The sequence below is a fragment of the Bos javanicus genome, chromosome 9, assembly GCF_032452875.1.
Source record: "Bos javanicus breed banteng chromosome 9, ARS-OSU_banteng_1.0, whole genome shotgun sequence".
NCBI classification, from domain to species: domain Eukaryota; kingdom Metazoa; phylum Chordata; class Mammalia; order Artiodactyla; family Bovidae; genus Bos; species Bos javanicus.
The window spans coordinates 33,468,787-33,496,104 of record NC_083876.1 but is presented as its reverse complement, the minus strand read 5'-3'; the positions used below and the strand labels follow the sequence as shown (position 1 = coordinate 33,496,104).

At 39.2% G+C, this 27,318-nt stretch overlaps 1 protein-coding gene across 2 annotated transcripts in view; it reads right to left on the bottom strand.

Annotated features, from left to right (window-relative positions):
- Window positions 1–27,318, bottom strand: part of ROS1 (ROS proto-oncogene 1, receptor tyrosine kinase) — a 119,667-nt gene that overhangs the window by 34,614 nt on the left and 57,735 nt on the right. For both annotated transcript variants that reach the window (XM_061427477.1, XM_061427476.1), the window contains exons 22-34: window positions 25,081–25,343; window positions 22,878–22,941; window positions 22,073–22,275; window positions 20,102–20,307; window positions 18,757–19,040; window positions 14,229–14,408; window positions 12,173–12,375; window positions 10,305–10,449; window positions 9,201–9,433; window positions 8,937–9,113; window positions 4,729–4,897; window positions 3,622–3,739; window positions 452–642 (exon numbers count right to left, since the gene is read on the bottom strand). In XM_061427477.1, the coding sequence (XP_061283461.1) occupies window positions 452–642; window positions 3,622–3,739; window positions 4,729–4,897; window positions 8,937–9,113; window positions 9,201–9,433; window positions 10,305–10,449; window positions 12,173–12,375; window positions 14,229–14,408; window positions 18,757–19,040; window positions 20,102–20,307; window positions 22,073–22,275; window positions 22,878–22,941; window positions 25,081–25,343 (2,436 nt within the window). The remainder of the gene's footprint in view (window positions 1–451; window positions 643–3,621; window positions 3,740–4,728; window positions 4,898–8,936; window positions 9,114–9,200; window positions 9,434–10,304; window positions 10,450–12,172; window positions 12,376–14,228; window positions 14,409–18,756; window positions 19,041–20,101; window positions 20,308–22,072; window positions 22,276–22,877; window positions 22,942–25,080; window positions 25,344–27,318) is intronic.

The following is a 27,318-nucleotide window of genomic DNA, read 5'->3' as shown; positions in this document are numbered from 1 at the left end:
AAATCAAACATGGTACTGAGATTTCTAACCTATGTGATCAGAAAGACGATGCATTATAAACAAAAATAGGCTACCCAGTGGAAGATGTAGATATTGGGGAAGAGACAAAGTTGAGTTTCAGGTGTGTTGTGTAGCAGATGAGAGAACCAGGAACAGAAAATAAGGCTGGATAAAAACCAGACTGCGAACAACCTTGGAAGTCCATCTAGGAGCATGGACTTCATGCAGTAGGCATTAAAGATCAGCTGACGGTTACTGAGGAGAAAAAGGACATGTTGATATTGATGTTTCAGGAAGCTCTCATCACATAAAATGAATAGTTCAATAGTTTCTATGGTAGTTTGGTGAAGTTATATAGTCACTCAATTACTGCTAATGCTGAGAATACATTTATCTTTATCTCTGAATCCTTGTGTAATAAGTTAGTATGTAGACAGACATGGTAACATACCTCCAACTAATGTAATATCCTCACTGATTCCACTATATTCACCAAACCCCAGATGATTTACAGCTGCTACTCTGAACTGAAATGTTCCTTTCAGGTTTTTGGACTTCCATGTGCAAATGCTATTACATGAGCCATTAAATGCCATCTTCCATGTTAAATTCTGGTTCCTTGAATCATTTGAAGTGCTCTTTCTGCAAAAAAAAAAAAAAAAAGAGCAGAATCATAAATACAGGAAATATACAAGACAATATATGTGTTATTTCTAGATGCTCATATATCATTTTAATGACAGAACTCCAGAGCGTCTCCTGTTGCACACTTTGCCCTTGATCTCATTCCTCTCACATGGTTTGGCTACAGAACATAGCAGAGTCTTATAAAGTCATCCCAGCAATGCCTGGAGCCAACCAACTCAGCCCATCTGGAAAATGACGAATAATCAATGGCTGAGAGACAGCTGAAGAGCCTCTTCTTACTACTGGAGCGTGCAAACTTTCTTCAGAACTCCAAACACATAAGACAATGATTTCATACTTTTTAACTGGAAATTTTTAAATTTTTCTTAATTTTCAGTCTCTTATGCTACCTATCATTTACTGATACCATATCTGGATAAAATACAGAACATAAAATTGAAAAAGAAAATAAAATAGTTCGGCTACCAAAATTATCATTGTATCTGAGATTCCGAGCCTCATTGCTTCCAATTAGCCTACACCCTACCTCAGTATCAGTCCTCATTACTCTTCCTAATGAAACATGGGAAGAGAACAGAGCTGGGTTCAAAAGACATACTAAAATGACTTTTAACAGAATCATAGACTGAAGGTAAGCTCAAGGCCTTCCCATTATGTCTTTTCTGACAATGACCTTTTCAAGTCTGAGAAGGTCTAAAACTTTTCAGACCACAGCAGTTTTAGGGCATGGTACCAACCCACAGTCAGCTTGAAGATAAATAATGGAAGCCAGTTCTGCTCCCACTAACTGAATGAGTGTCCTGAAAGAGTACCAAGGACAGCAAGAGCTGAGCCTCCAAGGGACAGAGGATGAGCTAGGACATCAGGAGGACCAAGACAGCAGCGATGGTTACAACTGTGACCAGCAGCTAAGTGTCCTTGGGACCATCCTAAGTAAAGCTGTGGGACAGTGTTTCTCTTGCATCATGTGAAGCCTCATGTTGGGAACTGGCAATTTCAATTTTCAACCCAAACAACTCTGATCCAAAAGAAAGACCTTTAAACATGTATAAAGTGGTAAAACAATTATCCTTCAGTTAAAAATAAATACATTTTTTAAACGTATAAAGTGGCTCTTCACAGACATTGGCCACTAAGGAAGAGAAGGAAGACTTTTTATACTGGTTGAGTACCTTCTATTTACAACACATCATACAGGGGCTTTTCCTATGCTGTATCATTTCACTGAATCTTCACAACAACCTGAAGAGGTAGATATCATCATCTCGTTTTACAGATGAGAAAGCTCAAGTTCAAAAAAGAAATAGAGCAAGGATTTTAAATAGTCTATGTACTGGGTTGGCTAATCCCCCTCAAAATTCATGCCACCCAGACCTTGTGAATGTGACCTTGCTTGGAAACAGAGTCTTTTCCAATGTAATTAAGCCAAGATGAGATGGTCCTAGTTTAGGGTGGGCCCTAAATCCAATGACCAGTGCCCTCTTAAGAAGAGACACACACAAGGAGAACACATGAGATCACAGAGCCAGACTGGAGCGATGCATGTACAAACCAAGGAAAGCCAAGGATTGTGGCCCATCACCGAAAGCTGAGAAGAGGCAAGGAAGGATGCTTCCCTAGAATCCATCCTGCCAAGACCTTGACTTAAGACTTCCAGTCTCCAGAACTGTGAGAGAATATATATCTGTTGTTTTAAGCCACCTAGTTGGTGGTACTTTGTTCTGGCTGCCCTGGGAAACTCATGCAATCTACTCAGCTCCCAAGTGCATGCACTTTGCACTAAGACCACCAGTACACCATGAGCAAACACACACAAATGTCCTGACCGAAGAAGTTACTCTGAGATACTATGAGATCTTCTGAGATAGATGACACTTTATATTATTCTACAGTCCCTCTCCTGAGAGTAGAGACTTGGGGGCAAGGAAATGCAGAGTATTTACGGAGCTATGCACTAAACATGTTACTTAGGGGAATACACTGCAGTGCTCCTAGCAAGGCTATGGTGTGGCCTGGTTGGTGAACATAACTACAGTCATAGACCACCAAGACAGTTCTACAGGTCAGAATGTACTTCACTCTGCATTTTGTTTTTAAAAAGTACCAGGCATTTCAAGAAGTTTTCAGTTAGAAATAAGCAAACATAATTCTCTAGTGTGAGCAGGAAATTTTTTTAAGGTTATGGGAATGCCAGAGCAAGATGAAGCAAAAATAGATCTAAAGCTCAAGTTGCCAGGACTATAATTATGGAAGTGACTTTTGTCCTTGGAGCTTCTTAAAAGATGGTTTCATAGTCCCGTGAGGGGAGTGTCTGTGGAATTTGGAATTCTCTCCTCAAGCTGGCACGAAATCAGCTCATCTGAGCCAGTTATGATTCACAGAGCTCCCCATACTGGCCGGATCTGAGGTTGCATATGTTCATCAGGTTTTCATCGAAGGCACAATTTTAGTCCCTGGGAACACACTACAAACTGTAACCTTGAAAATGGAGAGAGAATCCTGGGTTGCCTGTACACAACAGACCATTTCAGGTCTTGACTTGACTTTACCTTCTGAAATATACCAGCTCATTGTCAGTTCTCACTAGATCTTATTCATCTTTCTAAAACAAATCAGTCTCAGAAATTTATATACATACCATCATCTAACATCAAACATCAATTTAGCTTCTTAAACAGAATCGATATCAAGTAAATATTAGGTGCATGCTCAAAAGACTGAGTTATTTCCACTGACAAGCTGTTGCAGATTTCTGAGAAGAATGACTATCTGCCTTATAACTGAATGCCAAGGCTGACCACTAGGAATTGTGCAAAGAATGTAATGAGGCATGCAAGACCCTTAAACTAAAGATCCCTTATGTTTACTTATAAATACACATTCATAAATATTGTTAATTTTGACCTAATAATACCTTACAATCAACTGCTTAGGTCTTTGTAATTTACAAAGCACTTTTGTAAACAGACATACCTGATTTCAAGGATATAGTACATAAGTCTGCTTCCATTATCATCAGATTTTTCCCACTGTATTGAATTTTTACTCCCTTCTAATAATTTTGGAATCCCTGGTTTACTTGGGAGTCCAGCTTTGGAAACAAAAGAAAATTTGATTGATATGTTAGAAGTATAAAATATTCTGCATAACATCTTTCTATAGACAACATTTACTAAGAGAAAAGCCAAATACATTAAAGAAATATTCAGAAATACGTTCATATGAGTGCATATGTTTAAGTGAGTACGTGAAGATTTTTATTAGTGACGGATTAGATAGATTTATGATAGGAGTAACAATAGATCTTCGGAGAAGGTGATGGCACTCCACTCCAGTACTCTTGCCTGGAAAATCCCATGGATGGAGGAGCCTGGTAGGCTGCAGTCCATGGGGTCACGAAGAGTCAGACACGACTGAGCAACTTCACTTTCACTTTCCACTTTCATGCATTGGAGAAGGAAATGGCAACCCACTCCAGTGTTCTTGCCTGGAGAATCCCGGGGACAGGGGAGCCTGGTGGGCTGCCGTCTATGGGGTTGCACAGAGTCAGACACGACTGAAGTGACTTAGCAGCAGCAACAATAGATCTTAGCCTGACACAAAATAAGTGATGCAAGTAAAAAAGATGATTGTAAGATTTGGAGCATTTTCCACTGATTCTTACAGGGATCAACTTGGAGTTATGGTATAGCTGTTAAAACACTGGTTAATTTAATATACTTGTTAGATTTTTTATTTTTAACATCTGGTTGTAGTAGTCTATACGTAAATATTTGAACACCCAGTGACACTGTTTTCATTTACTTCTTACTACAAAATATCATAGCTAGACAGAAAATCAGAATAATGAAAGGTGAAATAATTTTTCCCAGTTTAGGATCCTGCAAAACCAGATGAGTATTATCTCATTACTGCCTGTAAGAAACCCCTACCCCTTCTCAATTTCTTCAGTCAGTCTCTAAAGATAGTCATTTACTCTTTTAAGAAAAATCTCAACCTCTAGGATTAGTAAAGTAAGCGATGAGAAAAGAATTGAGAAATGTCCAGAGTTTCCCAAGTGTTGACTATGTTAGTACTCACCTTTAGTCTTAAAACTTCCCGGAAGCGAGGTGCTGTTTGCTCCTGTCCTGTACACCACCACTGCTCGGACATTATAGGACGCGTAAGGCTGTAGGTCTGTGATGTTACAGACATAAGCAGGACCTTGGCTGCACGAAGCTTTAACATGGTAAAACTCACTGTGCTTCCACTAGGAAAAGAAGTCTCAATTAACATTTTTGTTTCTTTAAGAAAAACTTCTTAAACATAGAAATTCAAAAGCCTATAGCAAGCATTAAAGCTTAAAGTTTATACTAAAATAAGAACTTCTTTATTATTGCAAGGTCCCAGATAGTATTCCCTTCCACCAACAGCAATTTTATTTTTTATGACAAGCTGTAAGTTACTTGAACAATGGTCCCGAGGATAAGTCCAAGGTGAGATGTGCACCTCTGACTGTTTATCATCGGGAGGATTATTTGGCTTCTCGGTATCCCTAATCATAGGCTTCTTTATCAAATCAGGATGGCTGAGGATGCAAATTCATAGCTGAAGGGAAATGATGGATTAAAACTGTGATATTTTCAAGTGCATACATTTGCTGATTTCAAAGTAGTAATATTTTCACAATATTTCACATTCTGAAGAAGTCCACAGTGACTTATAAGTGAAAACATTTAATTTTTCCTCCCCACACCCTCTTCAGGCATCTAAGCAACATTCCTTATTTTTCTACATAGGAAGCCTAGTTCCCTAAAAGAAGAAAATCTTTGCCTATTGTCACTCAATCACTAGTAGCAAGGTTAGGAGTTAAATATAGGAAATGTTACTTTCATTTCACTGGGTCTGTAATTATAGCTATATTAAAATTCTTTCTCTGAAGCACTGCTTTTAAAGAATCTGTGTGTTTTTAAATATCTGTGTATTTTAAATAAGATACAAGATCCTTAATATCTTATATGAAAACGATGACTTTTTTCAACACACAAATAGGAGAAGACAGAGGATACGGCATTCTGTCAAGGGTTCTTCATGTATTTTCCCCAGTACAGTTTCCTAAGAAGATCAGTTTCCATAAATAAACCTTACTTTACATCTCCTTTTTCATTTAGCATTCACAAGGTCATGCCATTTCATTGGATGGGCACTTTATATTAGTTTTCTATTCAGTTAGAAATAATTCAGTATAGCCCCTTCAGGAAGTAGATCACCTTATTACAGAAAGAAAGAGGAACAGAAGGAACGAAAAGAAAAACCAGAAATGCTGATGTCAGAGACATTTCCTGTTAAACTCCTAAATGTCTCAGTCTCACTGATTCATATAGCCTAATGAAATAATGCAGATGCAGAATAATATTTATTCTGAACCTTCTGAGGGGGGTGAGGGGGAAGGAGGAAGGGAGATGTTGAGTCCTGGCTGAAAAATTTTAGCCCTTTTTGGTCCTGCCTCCTTAATGCCTCCTTCAGTGAGTAGTCTAGATGGCCCAATATCCCACACCACTCAGAAATCATAAGAACTCCTTGGAGTGTCAGGGAGATATTTGGCCAAGGGTTTTGCTAGAAAACTGTCGAGTATTGACCTCACCACAGCAATGAATGTTCTGGGCGGATCACTAACTTGTAGAGATGCCATGGGCTATCCCAGTAAACCTCAAGGGAGTTGGGATCTTCATTCATCATAGGCCAACAAGTGCAGGGGGGAAGGCTACCAGAGAGGATTTCCAAATTATTGAGCAAGGGTGTGAGGGAAATGGTGCAGACTATGTCTCAGAGACAGAAACTTCGGAAATGTCCAGTTCTGGTAGGGATTCCCCTGGACAGCTAAAAAAAGACAATTTTAATGAATTTTCATGAAAAAAATTTACCAAAGCAAAATTATTTATTTCTCCTCAATCTTAAATTGAATGTGTTCTTTTTCTGTGCATTATTATAATAAAGAATCTATGAAATCTAAAGACCAAGATAAAAAGTTAGCCCTTGTGCTCTAAGACTCTCATTTTTCCATGTAAGGAAAAGATGAAGACTGGAAGTTTATCTTTTTGTCCCTTTTCAGAAAGGAGAAGGGCGGAGGTGGAAAGGAACAAAAAAGATTAATTAAAATATGCATATTCACCTTTGCCACTCACCCCTCAGAGTTTCCGTGTGGAGTTACAAGACTATTTCTAACTTCCTACCATGATAAGGTAGGTTCAACTTGCTCAAAAGAAATAGACCTTCCAACTAGATGGCATCACCAACCCTCTCAGAACACAGCCTTCTACATTAGTACTTGTAGGTGATAATGCACGTAGAAGTTACCATCTTACATTTTCAGCTTCATGGTTTCTCAAGCAGTCTATCTAAAAACCTGTTCTGAGCAAGGGTAGAGGAGGTCTTGACACAAAAGCATCATATGAAACTCATGAGGACAGAACCAGGTGGCCCCTGTCTGCTGCCCCTCTCCTAAACTTTAAGAAGTGGGGTGGGTGGTGATGACTCATGTTCCTTCTGCAGAGGGACTAAGGAAAGCCTCTGTACCGATGAGTCAGCAATGAGGCAGAGGGTCCTCCCCTGCCCAGCTGTGATTCTGACTCATTGGGCCACCTGCCTGAGTGTCTAGCCTCTCATCAGTAACACGAGAGGCTGGAGTCACCTCTAAGGTCCTTCCTCAGTTCACACCTTTGATATGGGAAATGAACTTTACATCCCTCCCCTTGACTTCAAGCTGAACCGCATTCAGTTCAGTGCAGTTCAGTCGCTCAGTCGTGTCCGACTCTGCGTCCCCATGAATCACAGCACTCCAGGCCTCCCTGTCCATCACCAACTCCTGGAGTTCACTTAAACTCATGTCCATCAAGTCGGTGATGCCATCCAGCCATCTCATCCTCAGTCATCCCCTTCTCCTCCTGCCCCCAATCCGTCCCAGCATCAAGGTTTTTCCAATGAGTCAACTCTTCTCATGAGGTGGCCAAAGTATTGGAGTTTCAGCTTTAGCATCAGTCCTTCCAAAGAACACCCAGGACTGATCTCCTTCAGAATGGACTGGTTGGATCTCCCTGCAGTCCAAGGGACTCTCATGAGTCTTCTCCAACACCACAGTTCAAAGGCATCAATTCTTTGGCGCTCAGCTTTCTTCCCAGTCCAACTCTCACATCCATACATGACCACTGAAAAAACTATAGCCTTGACTAGACAGACCTTTGTTGGCAAAGTAATGTCTCTTACTTAAATAGATGTCCCCCAAAAAGATGATCCTTTAATTTCTCCAATTTAAAACTGAATTTTTATGAAATGACTATTTTCTAAATAGGTAGCAAATCATCATAAACATGCTCAATGGAAAAAATCAAATTAAACTATGGTCTTGGTCTTATCAACTTAATACTTAGAGCAACTTATCACTGCTGTTGCTTATTTTTCATAGTTTTTATCTAAAAGTACAAAGATTCTAAAAGTACAAGACTCTAAAAAATATTTTATATAGTAAAATTTTAAAACCTCTGGGGAGCAACTTCATTTTTAAAAAAAATGAAGTCATGACCATATTGATTTGTTTTTACAAAACACTCCTAACCAGTCTTTATAAACACAGACACACAAATATATAGTAGTGAAAAATGCAATGTCACAATTATAAAAACTCAGTAATCTATTAAGTATGTCAATATAAAAATCAGTGTAGATTTTCCTTAGAAGTGAATTAATTAGATTAATTGATGCTTAAATTCAGTGGATCTCTTTACATTGGTTAATGCATGAAGATTTTTGAATGAAGAACTATTTAAAGTTTTCAAGCCAAGATCCAACTACTTTACAATAAACTAGTTTATCACTTACTTCTTTCCTGTTGCTATACAGTCCTTAAATGGTTGAAAGAACATTTATAAACAGATTTTAGGTTTATGCTTGTTCAGTTTTTTCCATTTTTTTTCCCATAGAATAAAACAAATTGCTACGGACTTCAAACCAGAGAACCATGCTGATAACATCTAAAGTAAGTAAAACATTATGAAACCAGTAAACCGTAATTTATACTCTTTTATGTGGAGCCTTTTAAGAGCAAATTAATCTCTCTGGGAATTTTTTCCATCAGAAATCAGTCTAGATAGCTTACCACATCCACCTGGAAAATCTGAACCAATGAATGTCATCAAATATATCACTCATTTAATACAAGTGAATGCCCTCAAGATATTTTTTGGAAAAAGCCTTTTGATTTATTCTGTAGCATAAAACAAAGATTTGCATTAAAAGCGTACGTTGAGATGTACCTTTTGGAGTTCAAACCAAAATCTGATGGGGTGAACATTTGATGGAGCCTTCCAATGTAACTGCAAACTAGTGTTCTCTGGAAGAAAGGCGTAAGGTTTCTCTGGCGAGTCAAATGTTTCCACACTGACAGGGTGACTCTCCGCACACCACATTTCCTCGGCATGGCAGGCCAGAACCTTTTAGTAAAAGAGAACAATTGCTTAACCTTTCTCGAACCTTGCTCTCGAGAGTGGTAATTAAAGTACCCAATCCACTGGCCGTACCTTTAACACATAGAGTTTTCTACCAGACAGTCTAGTAACGAGGAGAGAGAGACTTCCACCTGGATATTCACTTTGCCTTAGTGGAATCTCTGGAATGGGAGCCAGATGAGAGATTGCCACCTGATAGCGGACGGACTCTCTCGGTCCATTTGGCTTGTGAGATTCCCGCCAGGATATAACGAGGCTGGTGTCTGACTGCACGGTTGTGTTAATGAGCCAAACTGCCTCCGGTACTGAAATAAATAGCAGTGCACAATAAGGGATGTTGCAACAGCATTGCAAGATGGAAAGAAGTCATAGGGTCTTGGTTGAGGAATAAGCGTATCATGTGAGCAGAATGAATGACAGATGTTCCAAGGGAAAGCCAGCCTCTTATATAACGGTAAGCTACCAGGCTGCCTGAAAGGCTCTCGCTTATTTTTGACTAATGACTAAATCATTCTCTGACTCCAGCTCAAGGATCTGGCCAATGCTGGTGAGTTTTGTGAACGCCATCGGAGACATGTGAAAGAAATGGCATTTCCTCATCATAATCGTCACCTCTTACAACACATTTTCAGACTCTAAATCCATTTTTTTTAAGGCAATGAGGTTCCATGACTTTGTATCTCAGTAGCCCTCGGTAAAATTCACATAGATCTATGGCTGATTCATGTTGAGGTTTGACAGAAAACAACAAAATTCTGTAAAGCAACTAAATTAAAACTTCAATTAAAAAATAAACAAAAATTTTAAAATTCACATAGAGAAAAAGTTTGACTTTCCTGGGTCTCACCACGTGTACAGAGGTCTGTAAACATACAGGAAGAGAGTGACACTGTGTGGTGAGACCAAAGAATGTGTTTCCAGTAACACAGAATTGGTTATGATGTTTTGCTATATAGTTGCTTTTCATTTTGATGGAATGTTATCCATCATCTTCTGGTGTTAGAGAGTAAGGATGTCATCAGAATATTCTTCTACAAACACATTTTTCTTACTAAGTTTAAAAAAACTCACATAAGAAAGATTTCTTAACATTCAGATAAAAACCGAACATAAGCTCACACATCACATTAATTGCAAAATCCCACTCTAGAAACCCACACCATGCCCATAACTCACCTCCACTTTTAGTTTTTCCCCAAATCTCTTTTCCCAGAGGTATTTGTTCCAAAGGATCTGAATAATAATTCTTTACAGCTATCTGTATCATATATGTTGAAAATGGTTGTAAACCTTCAATAAGGGCTATACTCCCCTGAAATTCCTGTAATTAATTTTAAAAAATCAATATCTTATTCTTATTTTTTGTACAAATGGGGAGAAATTATTTAATCAAAGAGAGAAAAAGGAAAAGACTCAAAATTTTTAATTTATTTTTAAATCTTGGATCATGACTGACGGTCTTCATTGTCCTAATCTGCCCAGACCTGAGTTGTTTAATGTTTCCAGGAATAAATGCCAAATGATTGGCAGCCCTCAGTCAATTGTGACTTAATTATTTCATGTAGGATGTTAAATTCCCAGAGGACAAAACTGTCTTATTAGCGTTGCATTAGAAATTCTGCAGGAAGGTATTGTGAGAATGTGACACATAAGTTAATACAGTAAGCTACGTTACCTAATCATTCTTAGAAATAAAACTTAAGAAACTGAAAAGGCTCTCCTTAAACCAATGGTTCTCAATTTTGGTTATACTTTGGAATCATCTGGGGAACTCTAAGAAAACACTGAGGCCTGGGTCCCACCCCTAGAGATCTGATCGCATTAGTCTTAGGTGAAGCATGTGCTCAGAGACTTTACAAACTCCAGTGAACCATCAAGGTTGAGAACCACTCACTGCCTTTGATCCTTATTAATCACTGTGAAGCCAAAATGATAGATTAGCTATAATAAGAGAAATGCCAATGCCAGTCTTAGTCAGCCAAATGATTAATCTGTCTCTGAAACAACTCCTTTTAGAAATGTGTAAAGAAGATTAAAATAGACAAAATTCAAAAATAGATAATGTATTTTTTTTAAATAGACAAATGAAGTAACAAGAATCAGATGTACTTTCTGTCAAAGAGTACAGTGCTTGTTACCTCCAATAGATGATGGTCAATTTCACCTTTTGACTTGATCAAAATATAAGTACAAAGAAAAATACTAGAAATACATGATTCCATCACATGGAATTGGAACATTGGTGATGGAATCACTGGGTTCCATCATTGATCAGTGATGGAATGAATTGTGTCCATTCTTTCATTCAAGAAATACCTAGTAAATGCCTATACAATGGCAAGTATTATGCTAGGAATACAATGATGGATAAAAAGGTGAGTGAGTGAGTGAAGTCGCTCTGTCTTGTCGGACTCTTTGCGACCCTGTGGACTGTAGCCCACCAGGCTCCTCTGTCCATGGGATTCTCCAGGCAAGAGTAGTGGAGTGGGTTGCCATTTCCTTCTCCAGGGGATCTTCCCAACCCAGGGATCAAACCCAGGTCTCCAGATGCTTTAAACTCTGAGCCACCAGGGAAGCCTGGATAAAAAGGTAGTCCCTGCCTAAACGCACATTTCACAACATATAGAAAATAAAAATATAATGTACAATTTGTATACTAGCTATATACGAGGTACACAATAATGTTCTTTCTGTCCAATTTACTTCTTACTCTTCAATCTGTTGGGATGGCCACAAAAACAGGTCTCTATCAATTTCTGCATATAATTAGATAAAATTAGAGAGCCAACAAACCCAGCTCTTTTAGGACACTCAGGGAACGGTTACTATAAGGCAATCTACCATTGGTTAGAGTTAATGTACTTCCTTAGAGCTTAACTTACTCCTAGGCAAGAGACTAGAATCCAGAATGGTTTGATGATTCAGCTCTAAAAATCAGAGTAATAGCATATTTCAGAACATTATGCAGAAAATACTTCAGCTGAGGATTTTATATCAAAATAGGGCACCTTGGGAAAAGACAAGACAACTGGCTTCCGCCTTACCAGCATTTTCTCTCTCAGTTCAGAGCTGTTCTTCATGTCAATTACTTCTTTGTAATAAACCAGGTATGTGGGAGTGGGACTGATGATGCCATCCCATGTGAGTTTTGTCCGGGCAGGTGGCAATCTGATTGTGAGGCTGGTGTTAGTGGTGTTAAGTATAGTTGGCTCTGCAATATCAGAAGCTAGAGACAGAAATGCTCTATCTAAAATAATAATAAAAATGATTAAACATATACACACATGGATAAGAGAGAAATAGCAGATTTATCTAACATCAAGGATAATGTCGCATTTCATTTTTATTTAACTGATAAGGTATGATATATTAGAGTGTTGGAAATGTTATTCTGGACAGGAAGACACTTTTTTTTTTCCATGTATTTTGAAGATGATAAACGCCTGGGGGAAAGAGCAAAGTAATTGGTAATTGCTTACAATTTCCAGCAGATGGAGCTAAAGTACGCTTAATCATGTACCTGCTGCTGCTTAGTCACTTCAGATGTGTCCGACTGCGCGACCCTATGGCTTGTAGCTCGCCAGACTCCTCTGTCCATGGGATTTTCCAGGCAAGAGTACTGGAGTGGGTTGCCACGCCCTTCTCCAGGGGATCTTCCCAACCCAGGGATCGAACCTGGGTCTCCTGCATTGCAGGTAGATTCTTTACCACTGAGCCTCCAGGGAAGCCCAAATTATGTACCTAGACAGTAGCAAAATGGACCCTTTTTTATTTGAAGAAAGCAATGAGAGTATTCTGTCAATCACATTTTTCAGTGCACTCCTAGGATGAAAACTGGTGTCACCTTTAGGACTTTCATTCTACAGATATGCCTGTGTGCTCAACCTCAACCAGATATTGCACGTGCCTTTTGAATCTCTTAATGAATTATTTACCAAAATATACATTCAGCTTATTTATGAATTCTCCCATTTTTCATACTGTATAACTTACATATTTTATAACTGAATACATTTAAGCAAGGAGAGTTTCTTTTATTCATTTCTGTCTGTCTCTAAGAGGGAATGATACTGAATTTAGAATGACATTGTGACTTTAATGGAAGAGAGAACTTGAGAAAACCACTTTAGATTTGAACGTAACCCATAAGGCTATATGATGCTGTTTTTGTTTTTGGTTGGTTGGTTTTTATATTTCAAACATTTTTTATTATGACTCTCAGCAAGAAATATAGTCAGTTCCACCATAATATGATACTGCTGCCGTTAAGTCACTTCAGTCGTGTCCGACTCTGTGCAACCCCATCCCTGGGATTCTCCAGGCAAGAACACTGGAGTGGGTTGCCATTTCCTTCTCCAATGCATGAAAGTGAAAAATGAAAGTGAAGTCGCTCAGTCGTGTCTGACTCTTAGCAACCCCATGGACTGCAGCCTACCAGGCTCCTCCATCCATGGGATTTTCCAGGCAAGAGTACTGGAGTGGGGTGCCACTGCCTTCTCTGCTTCGTGGGTCTAGCCCGGATAATTTGATACATACATTCCTAAAAGTCATTGCATTAAACAAAATCCAGAAGGTTTGTGGGGAAAATAGATTTAGGAGCACAACACTAGAAAACTTCATGAGTGACACATGAAATAAGCAAGATGGAAACAATAAAAATAGTAGCACACATGTACACACGTTAAATAGTTGACATATATAATACTATAATACATAAGTCACTTCACCTTGAAAAAGACCTGAAATTAAATGCAAAGCTTTCTGACACCACTGGGAAGTCTAAAATACCATCAGGGGAGACACAAGACAAAAAGAAGGGAAGTTATGTGATTGAGAAGAGAAAGAGAACAGAGTGATTGACAGGCCAAGGATTTCCCACATCTAAAGTGGTCTGCCACAGCCCAAGCCACGAGTACACATAGAGATAAACTGTGACCCAGGCAAATAGCGATTGCTGTGTGCACCAAACCCTGACCATTTGGAGCAATGCTGAGAGCACAGTGATGAGCCGGAAGGACTGCCCTGGAGGAGGAGACATTATGAGATTTTCCTGACCCTAAACTGGGAGAACAAGCTTATAAAAAAATGTGACTTTCCTACCTGGAAAAGGCTGTAGAACTGAACTGTAAACCAAAATATGTTTACTCCTTGGGGCTTCCACCTGGGAAAGGATGGCCCCATTGCTTTTCTTTGCTTGATAAATCTGTGTGCTGTCCTCTACTTTGGAGATCCAATATAGAAATTCTCCATCCACAGTCAAGCTAACAAGCATTTTTCCTGCTGATGAAAAACATAAGTGAAAGAAAGAACGTAAAGAACACAATACATAGCTGACATTTTCTGCTCTAAGCAATATATGAAATCTTTTTTCTGATCAATTTTGAAAGTATTATTTCAGTATAAAAAATAATTTTATTTTGAGTTTTTAGCCTAAGCATTTTCCAGATATTTTCTCATCGTAGTGCCATATCAAGCCAACTTGCCATATCAAGCCATATCAAAGCAAATACTATTATTATTAGTCTAATTTTGTAATTAGGAAACTGAGGCTTGGAGGGGTGAAATAATCCCCTCAAGGCTACAAAGTTATCCAAGGACAGAACCAGTATTTAAAACTCACTTGTGGATCATCGAAAAAGCAAGAGAGTTCCAGAAAAACATCTATTTCTGCTTTATTGACTATGCCAAAGCCTTTGACTGTGTCGATCACAAGAAACTGTGGAAAATTCTGAAAGAGATGGGAATACCAGACCACCTGACCTGCCTCTTGAGAAACCTGTATGCAGGTCAGGAAGTAACAGAACTGGACATGGAACAACAGACTGGTTCCAAATAGGAAAAGGAGTACGTCAAGGCTGTATATTGTCACCTTGCTTATTTAACTTCTATGCAGAGTACATCATGAGAAACGCTGGACTGGAAGAAACACAAGCTGGAATCAAGACTGCTGGGAGAAATATCAATCACCTCAGATATGCAGATGACACCACCCTTATGGCAGAAAGTGAAGAGGAACTCAAAAGCCTCTTGATGAAAGTGAAAGTGGAGAGTGAAAAAGTTGGCTTAAAGCTCAACATTCAGAAAACGAAGATCATGGCATCTGGTCCCATCACTTCATGGGAAATAGATGGGGAAACAGTGGAAACAGTGTCAGACTTTATTTTGGGGGGCTCCAAAATCACTACAGATGGTGACTGCAGCCATGAAATTAAAAGACACTCCTTGGAAGGAAAGTTATGACCAACCTAGATAACATATTGAAAAGCAGAGATATTACTTTGCCAACAAAGGTCCGTCTAGTCAAGGCTATTGTTTTTCCAGTGGTCATGTATGGATGTGAGAGCTGGACTGTGAAGAAAGCTGAGTGCCGAAGAATTGATGCTTTTGAACTGTGGTGTTGGAGAGGACTCTTGACAGACCCTTGGACTGCAAGGAGATCCAACCAGTCCATGCTAAAGGAGATCAGTCCTGGGTGTTCATTGGAAGGACTGATGCTGAAGCTGAAACTCCAATATTTTGGCCACCTCATGCAAAGAGTTGACTCATTGGAAAAGACCCTGATGCTGGGAGGGATTGGGGGCAGGAGGAGAAGGGGATGACAGAGGATGAGATGGCTGGATGGCATCACCGACTTGATGGACATGAGTTTGAGTGAACTCCGGGAGTTGGTGATGGACAGGGAAGCCTGGCGTGCTGCGATTCATGGGGTCGAAAAGAGTGGGACACGACTGAGTGACTGAACTGAACTGTGTCATTTCACATCAAACAACACTGACTGAAGGGAGGTAAGAGAAGAGGCTCAGGACTCAATGCCTTGCTCAATATTTTTATCAATAATTGAGAATGAATGCAGAACAAACATATTTATCAAGTTTGCAGATATTACATGAATCATACTGTTGCTAGTGCATTCAGTGTTTGGCTTACCAATCAAAAATATCACAGCAGAATCATGAAATGGATGGAAATTTAATAGCATTTAATAACAAATAAAACATCCTAAATTCAAGGTTAAAATTAAGTCTGTAAATTAGGAATGAAAGAAATCTGGCTTAATAATCATTAAAACATAAAGAAGGCCATGAGTTCTTCAAATGGCAGGCAGCTCAAAGGCCTAATGTCACTTTCAGCTGCAGCAAAAAGAAGACCTGGGTAGTCAAAGGTCCTCTGCGCTGACCAAAACACATTCAAAGTTCAGTGAGTTATTATGGGGCAACATTTAAGAGGATTAAGCAGCTAGAGTAAAATCTCAGGAGGGTGACCAGGGCAAAGAAAGATCTAGAAGCCACACTGCCTAAGGAGTATTTATAGATACTTGAATTTTTTCCTCTAAAGGAACTGCTTAGCATGGGCTATGACAGCTGTTTGTACAGTTAAGTGGCTATCATGTGGAAAGTGACTGACTTATTCTTCGTAAATTTAAAGGTCAGAATTCAGGTCAGTGAATAGAGGAATGGGAGAAAACTTTGGTTAAACATAAGAAAAGTATATAATATTTAGAATTGCACAAAAATTAAACAGATCTCTTTATAAGGTAGTAAATGCTTTATAAACAAGAGCTCAAGGCTGTTTTTGTAAAGGAGATTCCTTCCAATATTATGTCAGCTAAATGATCTCTAAAGTCATTCTAATTTTCCAGTTTTGGGATTATGGCTTTCAATTGTGGCTTCATGAAAGACTGACTAGTTCTATAAGATAAAGGCCCGTTAGATAATTCTTGTGTATCAGATGATAAAGAAAGTTATTCTGACACTTGTTTAAATGGTCAGGAAGACTTTAATCAAGGCTGTTGTAATATTGCAATGGGGAGGGAGATGTGCACAATTCAAATACAACAATGATGACTGGGAGCAGTGGCCAACAAGGAGGGGAAACATCAAGGGGCCGGGGCGGGGAATTCCTGCTAAACTGGCCCACTAGGATTTTTGCTAAAGGCAAGCCAAGAACATCAACAGTGGGGGATAAAGAATTGAGTCAGATACTGAGTGGGAGGGATTCTCTCTAAACTGATTTGGCAAGCTTCTTGGACTCAGCAAGGATGGACGTGCTAGGTCAAGTGTGAGGCTTAGTTTATTCACACTCCTCACAAGAGTGGAACTGAAGTTTAATCAGGGACTTCCCTGGTGGTCCGGTGGTTAAGACCCTGGACTCCATGCTCTACAGCATGAAGCACTGGCTGGACTCCTGGTGCAGGAATTAAGGTCCAGCAGGTCACGAGGCACAGACGAAAAAAAGGAATTAAAGTTTGACCAAGGAGTCTTTATATCTTTGTGAGTCTTTGTGAGTGTCTTTGTGAATCTTTTGTCACAGACTCAACAGAAGTAGTTATCCTCCTAGTAAGAGAAGTTCAAAACATTATCTCTAATCTGAAGCCCACTGAAAGTACATTGCAATTGTTTCTAGAATGCTCTGGGACATGTCAACAAAACCATACATTCAGTTATACCACACAGACACACACACACATTTGCAGTTTCCAAATGCCCAATAGCACTTTTGGTGATGGAAATATTTTATATCTATGCTGCCCAATACAGTAACCATTAGCCACTTAATGGGTTTTGAACATTTAAAATGTGACTAGTATGGCTGAGGAATTAAATTTAGAATTTAATTTTAATTAATTTAAACTTAAATCACCACATGTGATGAGCGATTACTATATTGGATGGTGAGGACTAGAGCCTTAAGAATATATGGGGATGTTTAGGGTATTTTTTAAAATTTTACAAGTACTCCTAATTAGGAGACTACCAAATGACTTTAAAATATTTCCTCCATAAGCTTGTGAATTTCAGCAAATAGACCTGTCAAATATTGACCAAGTCACACTAAATGTGGAGGCAATGAGATCATCAACATGGAAGTGAAGTACTGGTAGGAAGATCAGGGATGCTGTAGTTAAGCCCAGTTTCAAACACCAGCTCCTGTATTAATTGTAACCCTACCGACATGTGACATTACCTTTCTCAGCCTCAGTTTCCTTATCTGTAAAACGCATATATTAATATCTACTTCACTGAAGTATTTTGAAGATCAAATGCAATAATGCATTTAGTAACCTGTTTAGAATATGTAATTGAGCTCAATAAGTTGTATTAATAGTTCTGTTAACTGTAAAATGACAAGAAGAAAAAGGTTTCCTACCGCTCCAGAAAATTATGCGAATGCCTATGTACAATTTGCCTGAACACAACTTGAAGACCACAAAAACATTTGGCATGGTTTGGAGGAAATACCATCAGATAAGATCAGATCAGATCAGTCATGTCTGACTCTTTGCGACCTCATGAATCGCAGCACGCCAGGCCTCCCTGTGCATCACCAACTCCCGGAGTTCACTGAGACTCACGTCCATCAAGTCAGTGATGCCATCCAGCCATCTCATCCTCTGTCGTCCCCTTCTCCTCCTGCCCCCAATCCCTCTCAGCATCAGAGTCTTTTCCAATGAGTCAACTCTTCGCATGAGGTGGCCAAAGTACTGGAGTTTCAGCTTTAGCATCATTCTATTATTTGTATGTGTATATATATATATCCATTTGGGTATATGTTGAATGTAACCCCTTTTTAATGGGATAGGAAGGTTTCCCATCACCAGTGAAGATCTACATACACACAAATGTCTTACCAAGTGGAACAGGCAGGATGATAACTTGCCAACACTGACATGCTTCTAGATCTGTTGCCCAAATCTCTAGACCTTTGACAAAGTATATCTGTGGTTTCTTTAGGTCAGAGGTGTCGATAGTCATTGCTCCACTCAACTCAGATTCAGTCACATTGCAAGAACATTGGCTTCCGTTTGGATGGTTTATGACTGGGGGTTGCAGAATTCGGTGCACAGTCTGGTTGATAATACTGTAGTAGAACATCTGAGATCCAGAATCAAAAACTTCTGTCCAATATAGGCGACTATTGGGGGAAAAAAAGACCCTCCAATTTAATCAGTTAAACCTACCATCACACATATCACTTTCTAATGAAGAGAAATCATTTCTAATGACTGTGGGAACGAATGCCACCTCTAGAGAGGACATGTCTCAGTGCTCAAAAACTTTCTGATGGAAAAGGTCACATGAAGTCCAGTATGTAGCATTTTCCAACAATTTCTCAATAAATGTGTTTACAACAAAAGCCTTGGACTATAATGGCCTTATAAGTGTGTGTTAGTCCCTCATTTGTGTCCGACTCTTTGTGGCCCCATGGACTGTAGCCTATCAGGCTCCTCCATCCATGGAATTCTCCAGGCAACAATACTGCAGTGAATAGCCATTCCCTCGTCCAGGGGATCTTCCCAGGGATCGAACCTGTATCTTCTGAATTGCAGGTGAATTCTTTACCGTCTGAGTCACCAGGGAAGCCTTAATGATCTTAGGTATTGTATTAAATGGTTCGTTAAAGGCTCTAAATATGAAATATATTTGCATACTTTGCATCAACACCATCGCCATTCCTCTCTTAAGTTTGTTTCTACTTCTTAATACTAGTTACCAATCTAGTTTCAAGACAGACTATAACCATGGTAATGGCACAAACATAAGCAGCCTGAAAAACTTCCCTTCAGGTGCTGAATGGAGGTCTTAAAATTCATCTAATGAAGACATTAATTAAAGACAAATGAGCCCAGAATATCATTTACTGTGCAAAACAAACTGCCTATCTCCTGCTCATTTCCTACCACTGTCCTTACCAACTGGGGGTATTTATTAAATTCACTGGATTAAAAATACACTCCAGTTTCCTGCTGGTAATTAATCTAACTTTAGGTTGAAGGAGTTCTCAGTATGGATTAATTTTATATATTGGTGGTTATGGGCTCATTATTCATACATAGAATTACTTACTGTAAGTTAACATCAAGAACATTAAGCATCTTATTGTCCCATCATTGACTCTGATATTAAACCAAAGATATCACATTAAATATGTTTATGTCTATTTCATCACGATAGAAACAGATACACTTCACATACCTTAAAAAAGGATACACAGAAAAAGAAGTTATTGTTGAATTTCTGTAGCAAACTTTCAGCTTCCTGGGATATTTCACCTTGTTCTCAAGATCCATATCAAATATTTGCATTCTGTTCTGTGATTCTTTCAGCACAAAGTAGAGGTGCCTTGAAATCCAGTCAATTGTAATAAATGTGATATTGAAAACCAGTGCATCTCTGAAAATCTTAACAGGTAGTAAGCACAATCAAGAAGATAGTGGTCATTTTCCTCAAATCTGATGACATTTTTTAAACATTCATATTACTTATTAACTGCACTTCTCTTTTGTAATATCAAATCTTGGTAACTCTGGATTGTGTACCGTTGTAACACTGGACCTCTTTTCACACGTGGTTAATTTCAATCACCATGGCTTCAACTGTAATCCACAGACCAGTGCTACAAATCTACATCTTCAGGCAAGATGGCTCATTGAGTTACTGATTCAAATATCAAACTACCTACTGAAAATCTTCAAATGAATGATCGCAGGAAACAGAATGCATCACTCCACCCCCAAATCTCCTTTTCTCCTGCATTTTATATTATTATGGATTTCCAAGACTCACCTGAGGAACAATCTTGACAACTGTCATTCACCCTTGACTTCTTCCTCCCATTACTACGCGTAGTGAATTAGTCCTATTTTAAATATCTTCCAAGTTTATCCTCTCCTCTCTCACTCATTGTCTCTCATTTCCTGCTTAACATTTCTCATCTGGATTTCTGTGATAGCCTCCTGACTGCCTCTGACTTAACCTTCTCTAAGGTTATTGAGACAGGTAACAGAGAGGTCTTCCTGAAACACTAGTTGATTGCATTAATAATCCACTAAATGTCTTGAACAGCTTAATGCTGGCTTTAAAATTGACACTCAACTCCTTAGCACAGTAAAGAAGGCCCATTACATTCAGGCCCCTGCCCACCTCTTCAGCTTTAACACCTGCCTTTCACTGTGCCCCCTCACCTCCATCTCCACTCCAAGTTCCTTCTACTTGTTGTGCAGTCACCAAATCATGTTCAATTCTTTTGCCACCCCATGGGCTGTAGCCCACCAGGCTCCTCTGTCTGTGGGATTTCTCAGGCAAGAATACAGGAGTGGGTTGCCATTTCCTTCTCCAGGGGATCTTCCCAACCCAGGGATCAAACCCGTTTCCTGCACTGCAGGCGGATTCTCTACTGCTGAGCCACCAGGGAAGACCTCCTTCTATTTACAGCTCCCCAAACAGGCTGTGACTCTCTGGTTTCCCAGACTTTGCTGATCTCTCAGCCATGCCCCACTTTCACCTGATACATCATCTTTGTACCCAAGATGTCTTTCCACTCTGCCACTATCACGACCATTCCACCCTGGGTTAAGTATCCGTTCTCTGCAGTCCCATTGCATCCTGCCCTCGGCACAGCACTTACAGTCTTCTGCCTAGCCCCTCCACTAGCTAAATTCAGTGAATGCCTACCACAGGCCAGGCATTGTGCCAAGTGCCTTCCATGGCTTAGCTCATTAATCTTCACCCTAAGATGAGGGACTATGCAACCACAGTGGTTAAAGAAACTGCTGACGGTCACAGATCTAGCATGTAATAGAGTCAGAATTAAACTCTAGTTTGTCAGATTTCAAAGCTCACCCTCTTAACCACTATGCAACCCTGTCTTCCTTATCTTAGACTAATACAAGACTGGATTTGCTCAAAGATAGTGACTTTTTTTTTTTTTTTACCTCTATCTCAGGTAACACAGTGCCTTAAACCCACTGTTTGCTAAATTAAGCCTGAATCACATTAGCCCCAAATCTAACCTGAATTCATTTGTAAGTAAATAATTGTACAACACCTGTCTTTTTCAGCCATTCTAATCTTAATGTCTCAACCACTGGCCAGTCATTTTAATCACAGGCTTGTGTGATAGGCAGATACTCCACTTTCGTTCAAAGGAATTACATAGCAAAATACCTCAGTGCTGGACCGGTTGTCCATCCTGAGGAGGAAGAGGGAGTCTCCCTGAGCACAGTACCCCACTGCATCATCAGCTGTGTAGCCCATGGCACCGACATCGCCTTCTGCCAAAAACGTCCATGCGACCTGATTTCGATCCATATCTAACAAAGTTATCTTGTTGTCAACGAGAGTTATGAGGTATGGAAATGGGTTAATTTCTAAAAACAAACATGTAGATAATATGTATGAGAAAAAGAACTTTAGCAACACCCCTTGTATCAGACCATTTTGAAACCCATGAGTCTCTGGGCTCATGGATTACACCTATACCTGTTTCAGTGGAGACTGCCCAGGCACTCTAAGCCTAGGTTTATATAAGCAGGTTAGGTGATGATAAAAGTCGATTACTTTGTTTGACTTTAATTTCAGCTCAGAGATAGTACGTGGGTATCCCTGAGAATACTAAGGGTCAAAATGTTTTTAAATCACTAGAGAGAGAGTGAAGTGAAAGTCACTCAGTCGTGCCTGACTCTTTGTGACCCCATGGACTGTCCATGGAATTCTCCATGCCAGAATACTGGAGTGGGTAACCATTCCCTTCTCCAAGCGATCTTCCCAACCCTAGGGATCAAACCCAGAGCTATTAGGGAAGTTCCTGATAATTAAATCACTAATTGTTATTAATATTTGATAATCAAATCAAATTTATATTATATAAAATTAATATACTATTAATACTTTTATAAAAATTAATATTGATATTTTATAATTAAATCACTAATTGTTATTAGCATTTGTACAGGTTTCAGATATTAAATACCTGATGTTTTGGACTTTACTATGTCAGAAAATGGTCCAGGTCCTTTGGATGTGAAGACTCGAACCTAAAGAAAGAAAAGAATATAAAGAAGTGCCTTCAGAAGTGTCCTGAGTGACAATAATTGAGTTCTGAGACTGATAAATTATTGAATGCTTCATTTCAGAGTTATGGGATACATTATGAATAGTTTCAGTTAGTCACATCTAAGTATACAGCAATAAACTATGAGGAAAAATATTGTCCTAAACTACGATTTCTAGGGCTTTTTTGTCCAGAAAAGTACAAAGTAATGGCACAAATCCCTATTGCAGAACATCTAAAGTTTTTTAAAAAGGTTTTTAGCTATTTCCAAAATTAAGTTACATGGAATATTTAACAGAAACAAAACTATATAGATTATGGTAAACTTCCACTTATCATGAAATCAACATGAAGTTTCAGATAACTAAATTTCCTGTACTTTTTAAAAAGGGGATTTATGAAAAGAAAATAGTAATTAACCCTCATGTTTGAAAATGAATAGTGTGTTTCAAACTACTTTTACATAGATCATCTCCACAACTACTGAGAGTAGAAACTGGACAAAGATCCTCATCAGGGTAGGTAACCCAGCCAAAAGGACACAGGGAGGGGCTGGCATGAGAACTAAGTCTTCTGAGGCCTGTGTGCATTTCTTCCCACTGCGCCACACTGCATTCCAATAGCAACATTTTTTAACAATTTTTATTAAATGTCTTTTATTATATAATAATTATTTCCACTTCCAAACCTTGCCTGTGTACTATAGCCTACGAGAAAATTGCCGTCCATAATGATGACCTGGAAAAGACAGATCCTCAAGGGTTATCTCAATCAACAAAATATTGGTTCATTTTTATTATACCTCTATTAAATCAATTCTACTGTATTCTATTTATTACTATCTATCCCTGGTGTGTGTGTGTGTGTGTGTGTGTGTGTAATGTGGTGCATATATATATACACATATTTTTATATATATCAAGCAGGCTTCACTTTTGTACTGGACTATTCAAGTAAAACTCATGCCTATGCATGTGTGTCACTTTGCAAAGTTCTGTGCTGAGATCTGAACAACTATAACCATATAGCTCAGCAGTAAAGAATCTCCCTGCCAATGCTGGAGACGTGGGAAGAGCCCCTGGAGGAGGAAATGGCAAGCCACTCCAACATTTTCGCCTGGGATATCCCATGGACAGAGAAGCCTGGTGAGATACAGTCCGCAGGGTCACAAGCGAGTCGGACACAACTGTGAGGCTAAACAATATCAACAAACCATAGAGGCAAGTACACTTAACCAGAATATTTGTTTAATTGGAACACACATAATTCTTAACAAATAAGAATGTGTATTATCTCTCACTTTTATGTATAATTTTTATTAGTATATGTTAACCTATTATAAAAATAATTGTTGAATTAAAATTTTATAAAAATTAAATAGATCTTCTGGAAATCACAAATCTCTAAAACTCTCCCCAAAAGGATGGAAAATAACTCTAAATATGCACAACCTTGTCACTAGTCTGATACATAATGAGGATGTAAAAATCATCAAGCCATCTACCATAAGGGGAAAGCTTTGTCATATTAAATTAAAAATGCCCAAACAGGTGGCAGTAGCTTTTTCCTTTTGACTCCTACTCTCTTTCACTTTCTTCTCTCTTAGCAGCCAGGTGAAAAATGTGAGATGTCAACTACCTAGACCCTCAGCTTTTATTTCCTTCGATAACTGGAAGTAAGGGCATCCCCACTTGTTGGATGCCTCCCAGGAATTGATGTGATGTGATGTGATGGAGAGGATTCTAGGAGCCAGACCAAACAGCACACTACTTCCCAACCACACAGCTCTGGTACCTCACCGATGCACCCAGGGACATGGCTTTTTCTTCACAGACGATGTGAAGATCGAATGAGATAATCAATATAAAAGCACCTACCGTGATACATGGCCTTTAGTGATGGAGCCAAAAATAATGATTTGTTCTGAATCTGGAAGCAAGAAAGTGTCAGGATGTCCTTTATCCTAGCTGTACCCTCTCCCTGCTTTATATTTGCTGCCCACTTGACCTCTGTGAGTACAGCATACATCAGGTTATTAACAGAGCAGACTTCTTAACCTGGTCCTTTAATCCACTCTCTGTTTACACTAAGACCCCCCGTATCCCCATTTTCACTCTCATACCTGGAAGGCAACACTGTACCCGGGACTCATGCCCTCAAGTTGAAAAGACATCACTGAGGGAGTGACATTGACAGCAATCCAGTCTTCAACTGTTTTGTTCGTGTCGTTTTGGTTGGATATTTGGTAGAAAATTTCGAATCTTGTCAACACACCATTTTCATGCTGAGGCTTATTCCACCTAAATTCCACCACAACTACATTCTTGTTACGGTGTTTTTCACTTGGTAATATAAATATTCTGGGATTCTCTGGTGCTGATGGAACTGAAAAGCAGAGATACAGGGCAGAAAAGAGTATAAGGTCAACTTCTATCACTCAGGATGAGGGTACGGAGCAACATAGTAATAAATATTTCTCATTCCAGACAGTTAAGGTGCATCTATCTTGTCCTTAAAGATCTTCTGGAGAGAATATGCCATAGATTTCTTCAGGAACCTATCCTGATATTTCTGCTAGTCTTCCTTTTCTCCAACCCAAATCCTGCTTACTATGATTGAGGCTCATCTTTCTAGTCTGTGTTTGTGTACATGGAAGCTGGCTAGTTCTCCTTATAAAATACAGTATTTACTCTCATTCTGGAGGTGGAAATGGCAGTCTCCATTGGAAGGAAGACACTCTCTCTACCTAGATTTTAGCCAGTTCAGGGTATAAAATAAAGTATATCCTGGGTCCAGGTCATCTCATCTTGAACCCTCTCTAAGAGTATGGCTTGACTGTTGCCATTTATTCTAGAGCCAAACCAAGCAACTGAGCCTCTCACAGTCCTTTAATTAATTTCTCTCTCTGTGTGTATGTCAATCAAGAGAAACTCTTCTGCTCGTTTTTCAAGTCGTGCCATCCAAGACATTCCTCTTCTTTCTCAGGATTCCCCCACAGGGTCTTCTCCCAGTCTGTCATTCCAATCCCCTGCTCCTTAATGTTCAGCCCTCACATCATTATCCAATCCCCAGGCCTTCTTAGATTGTACGTACATGGGATAAACCTCTTCTTGCTTCATCCCTTAGAACCCAGCTAAAGTTTCCACTCCCCAAAGGAAGGCTTTCCCTGGCCACACCAGTCCACAAGCATGGCCCTCTCTTAAGAACGCTTCACTTGATAGAGGTGAAGGTTTCGTGGCTTGTTTATTCGCTCTATGCTATTGCTAGTCAACGGTCACTGTCTCATTTCTATTATTATTAGCAGTATCTGTGTTTTTCTCTGTGTGTCTTTTTTAACTTTTCCCCCCAGCTTTATTAAGATATAATTGATATATGGGCTTCCCTGGTGGCTCAGACAGTGGCAAAGAATTCTTTCCTAGGTGGTAAAGAATCTCCTGCAATACAGGAGATCCAGATTCAATCCCTGAGTCAGGAAAGTCCCCTGGAGAAGGGAATGGCACCCACTGCAGTATTCTTGCCTGGAGAATTGCATGGACAGAAGAGCCTGCCAGGCTAGAGTCCATGGGGTTGCAAAGAGTCATATACAACTGAGTGACTAATACTTTCAATAGACATATAACGTTTAGGTTTACAGCGTACAGTGTGATGGTGTGATACACACATATATAGTGCAAAATGATTAAGGTCAATTAACACATCAACTTACATAATTATAATTGTTTGATGTGGCAATAATATTTACTATCTACTCTCTTAGCAACTTTCAGGTATATGATACAGTATTGTTGACTACAGTTACCATGATGTACATTGATCCCCAGAACTCATAACTGTTTTATGAGCTTCATCAGAGAAAGAGAGAAAGCACCTTTTCTTGATCCTTATTAAATCCCCCCAAATCTAGTAGAGGACCGGCACATGGTAAGTCCTTAATAAATATTTGTCAATTTGAATAATTTCCAACTATATTATAAATTTCCCCCAAGGCAAGTGCCAAATCGTATCATTCTTCCTTATTCCTGAGTACTGAAGATCCGTTGCTCTCAGTGCATCCCCTGATGGATGCAGTCAAGTCCATTTCCACAGAAGAATTCTACCAAAGCTAACATCCCAAGACAATCTCAAAGAGTGCACACCTGGATCCAAACACTAACTGCTCCAGAACCTGCCCAGGTTCCACTATGCTCCTGTTATGAGACTCATGAATAAATACTGCTGATAAAATCTTAACAGTTAAAAAAAAATGCAATGGCAAATGTATTTCTATGTTTATTGAGCTCTTACTGCCTGCCAGGTCCCATGCTGGGAAGTTTATATAAATTAAATTAACATGATATGATCATTTGCCAATGTTTACAAA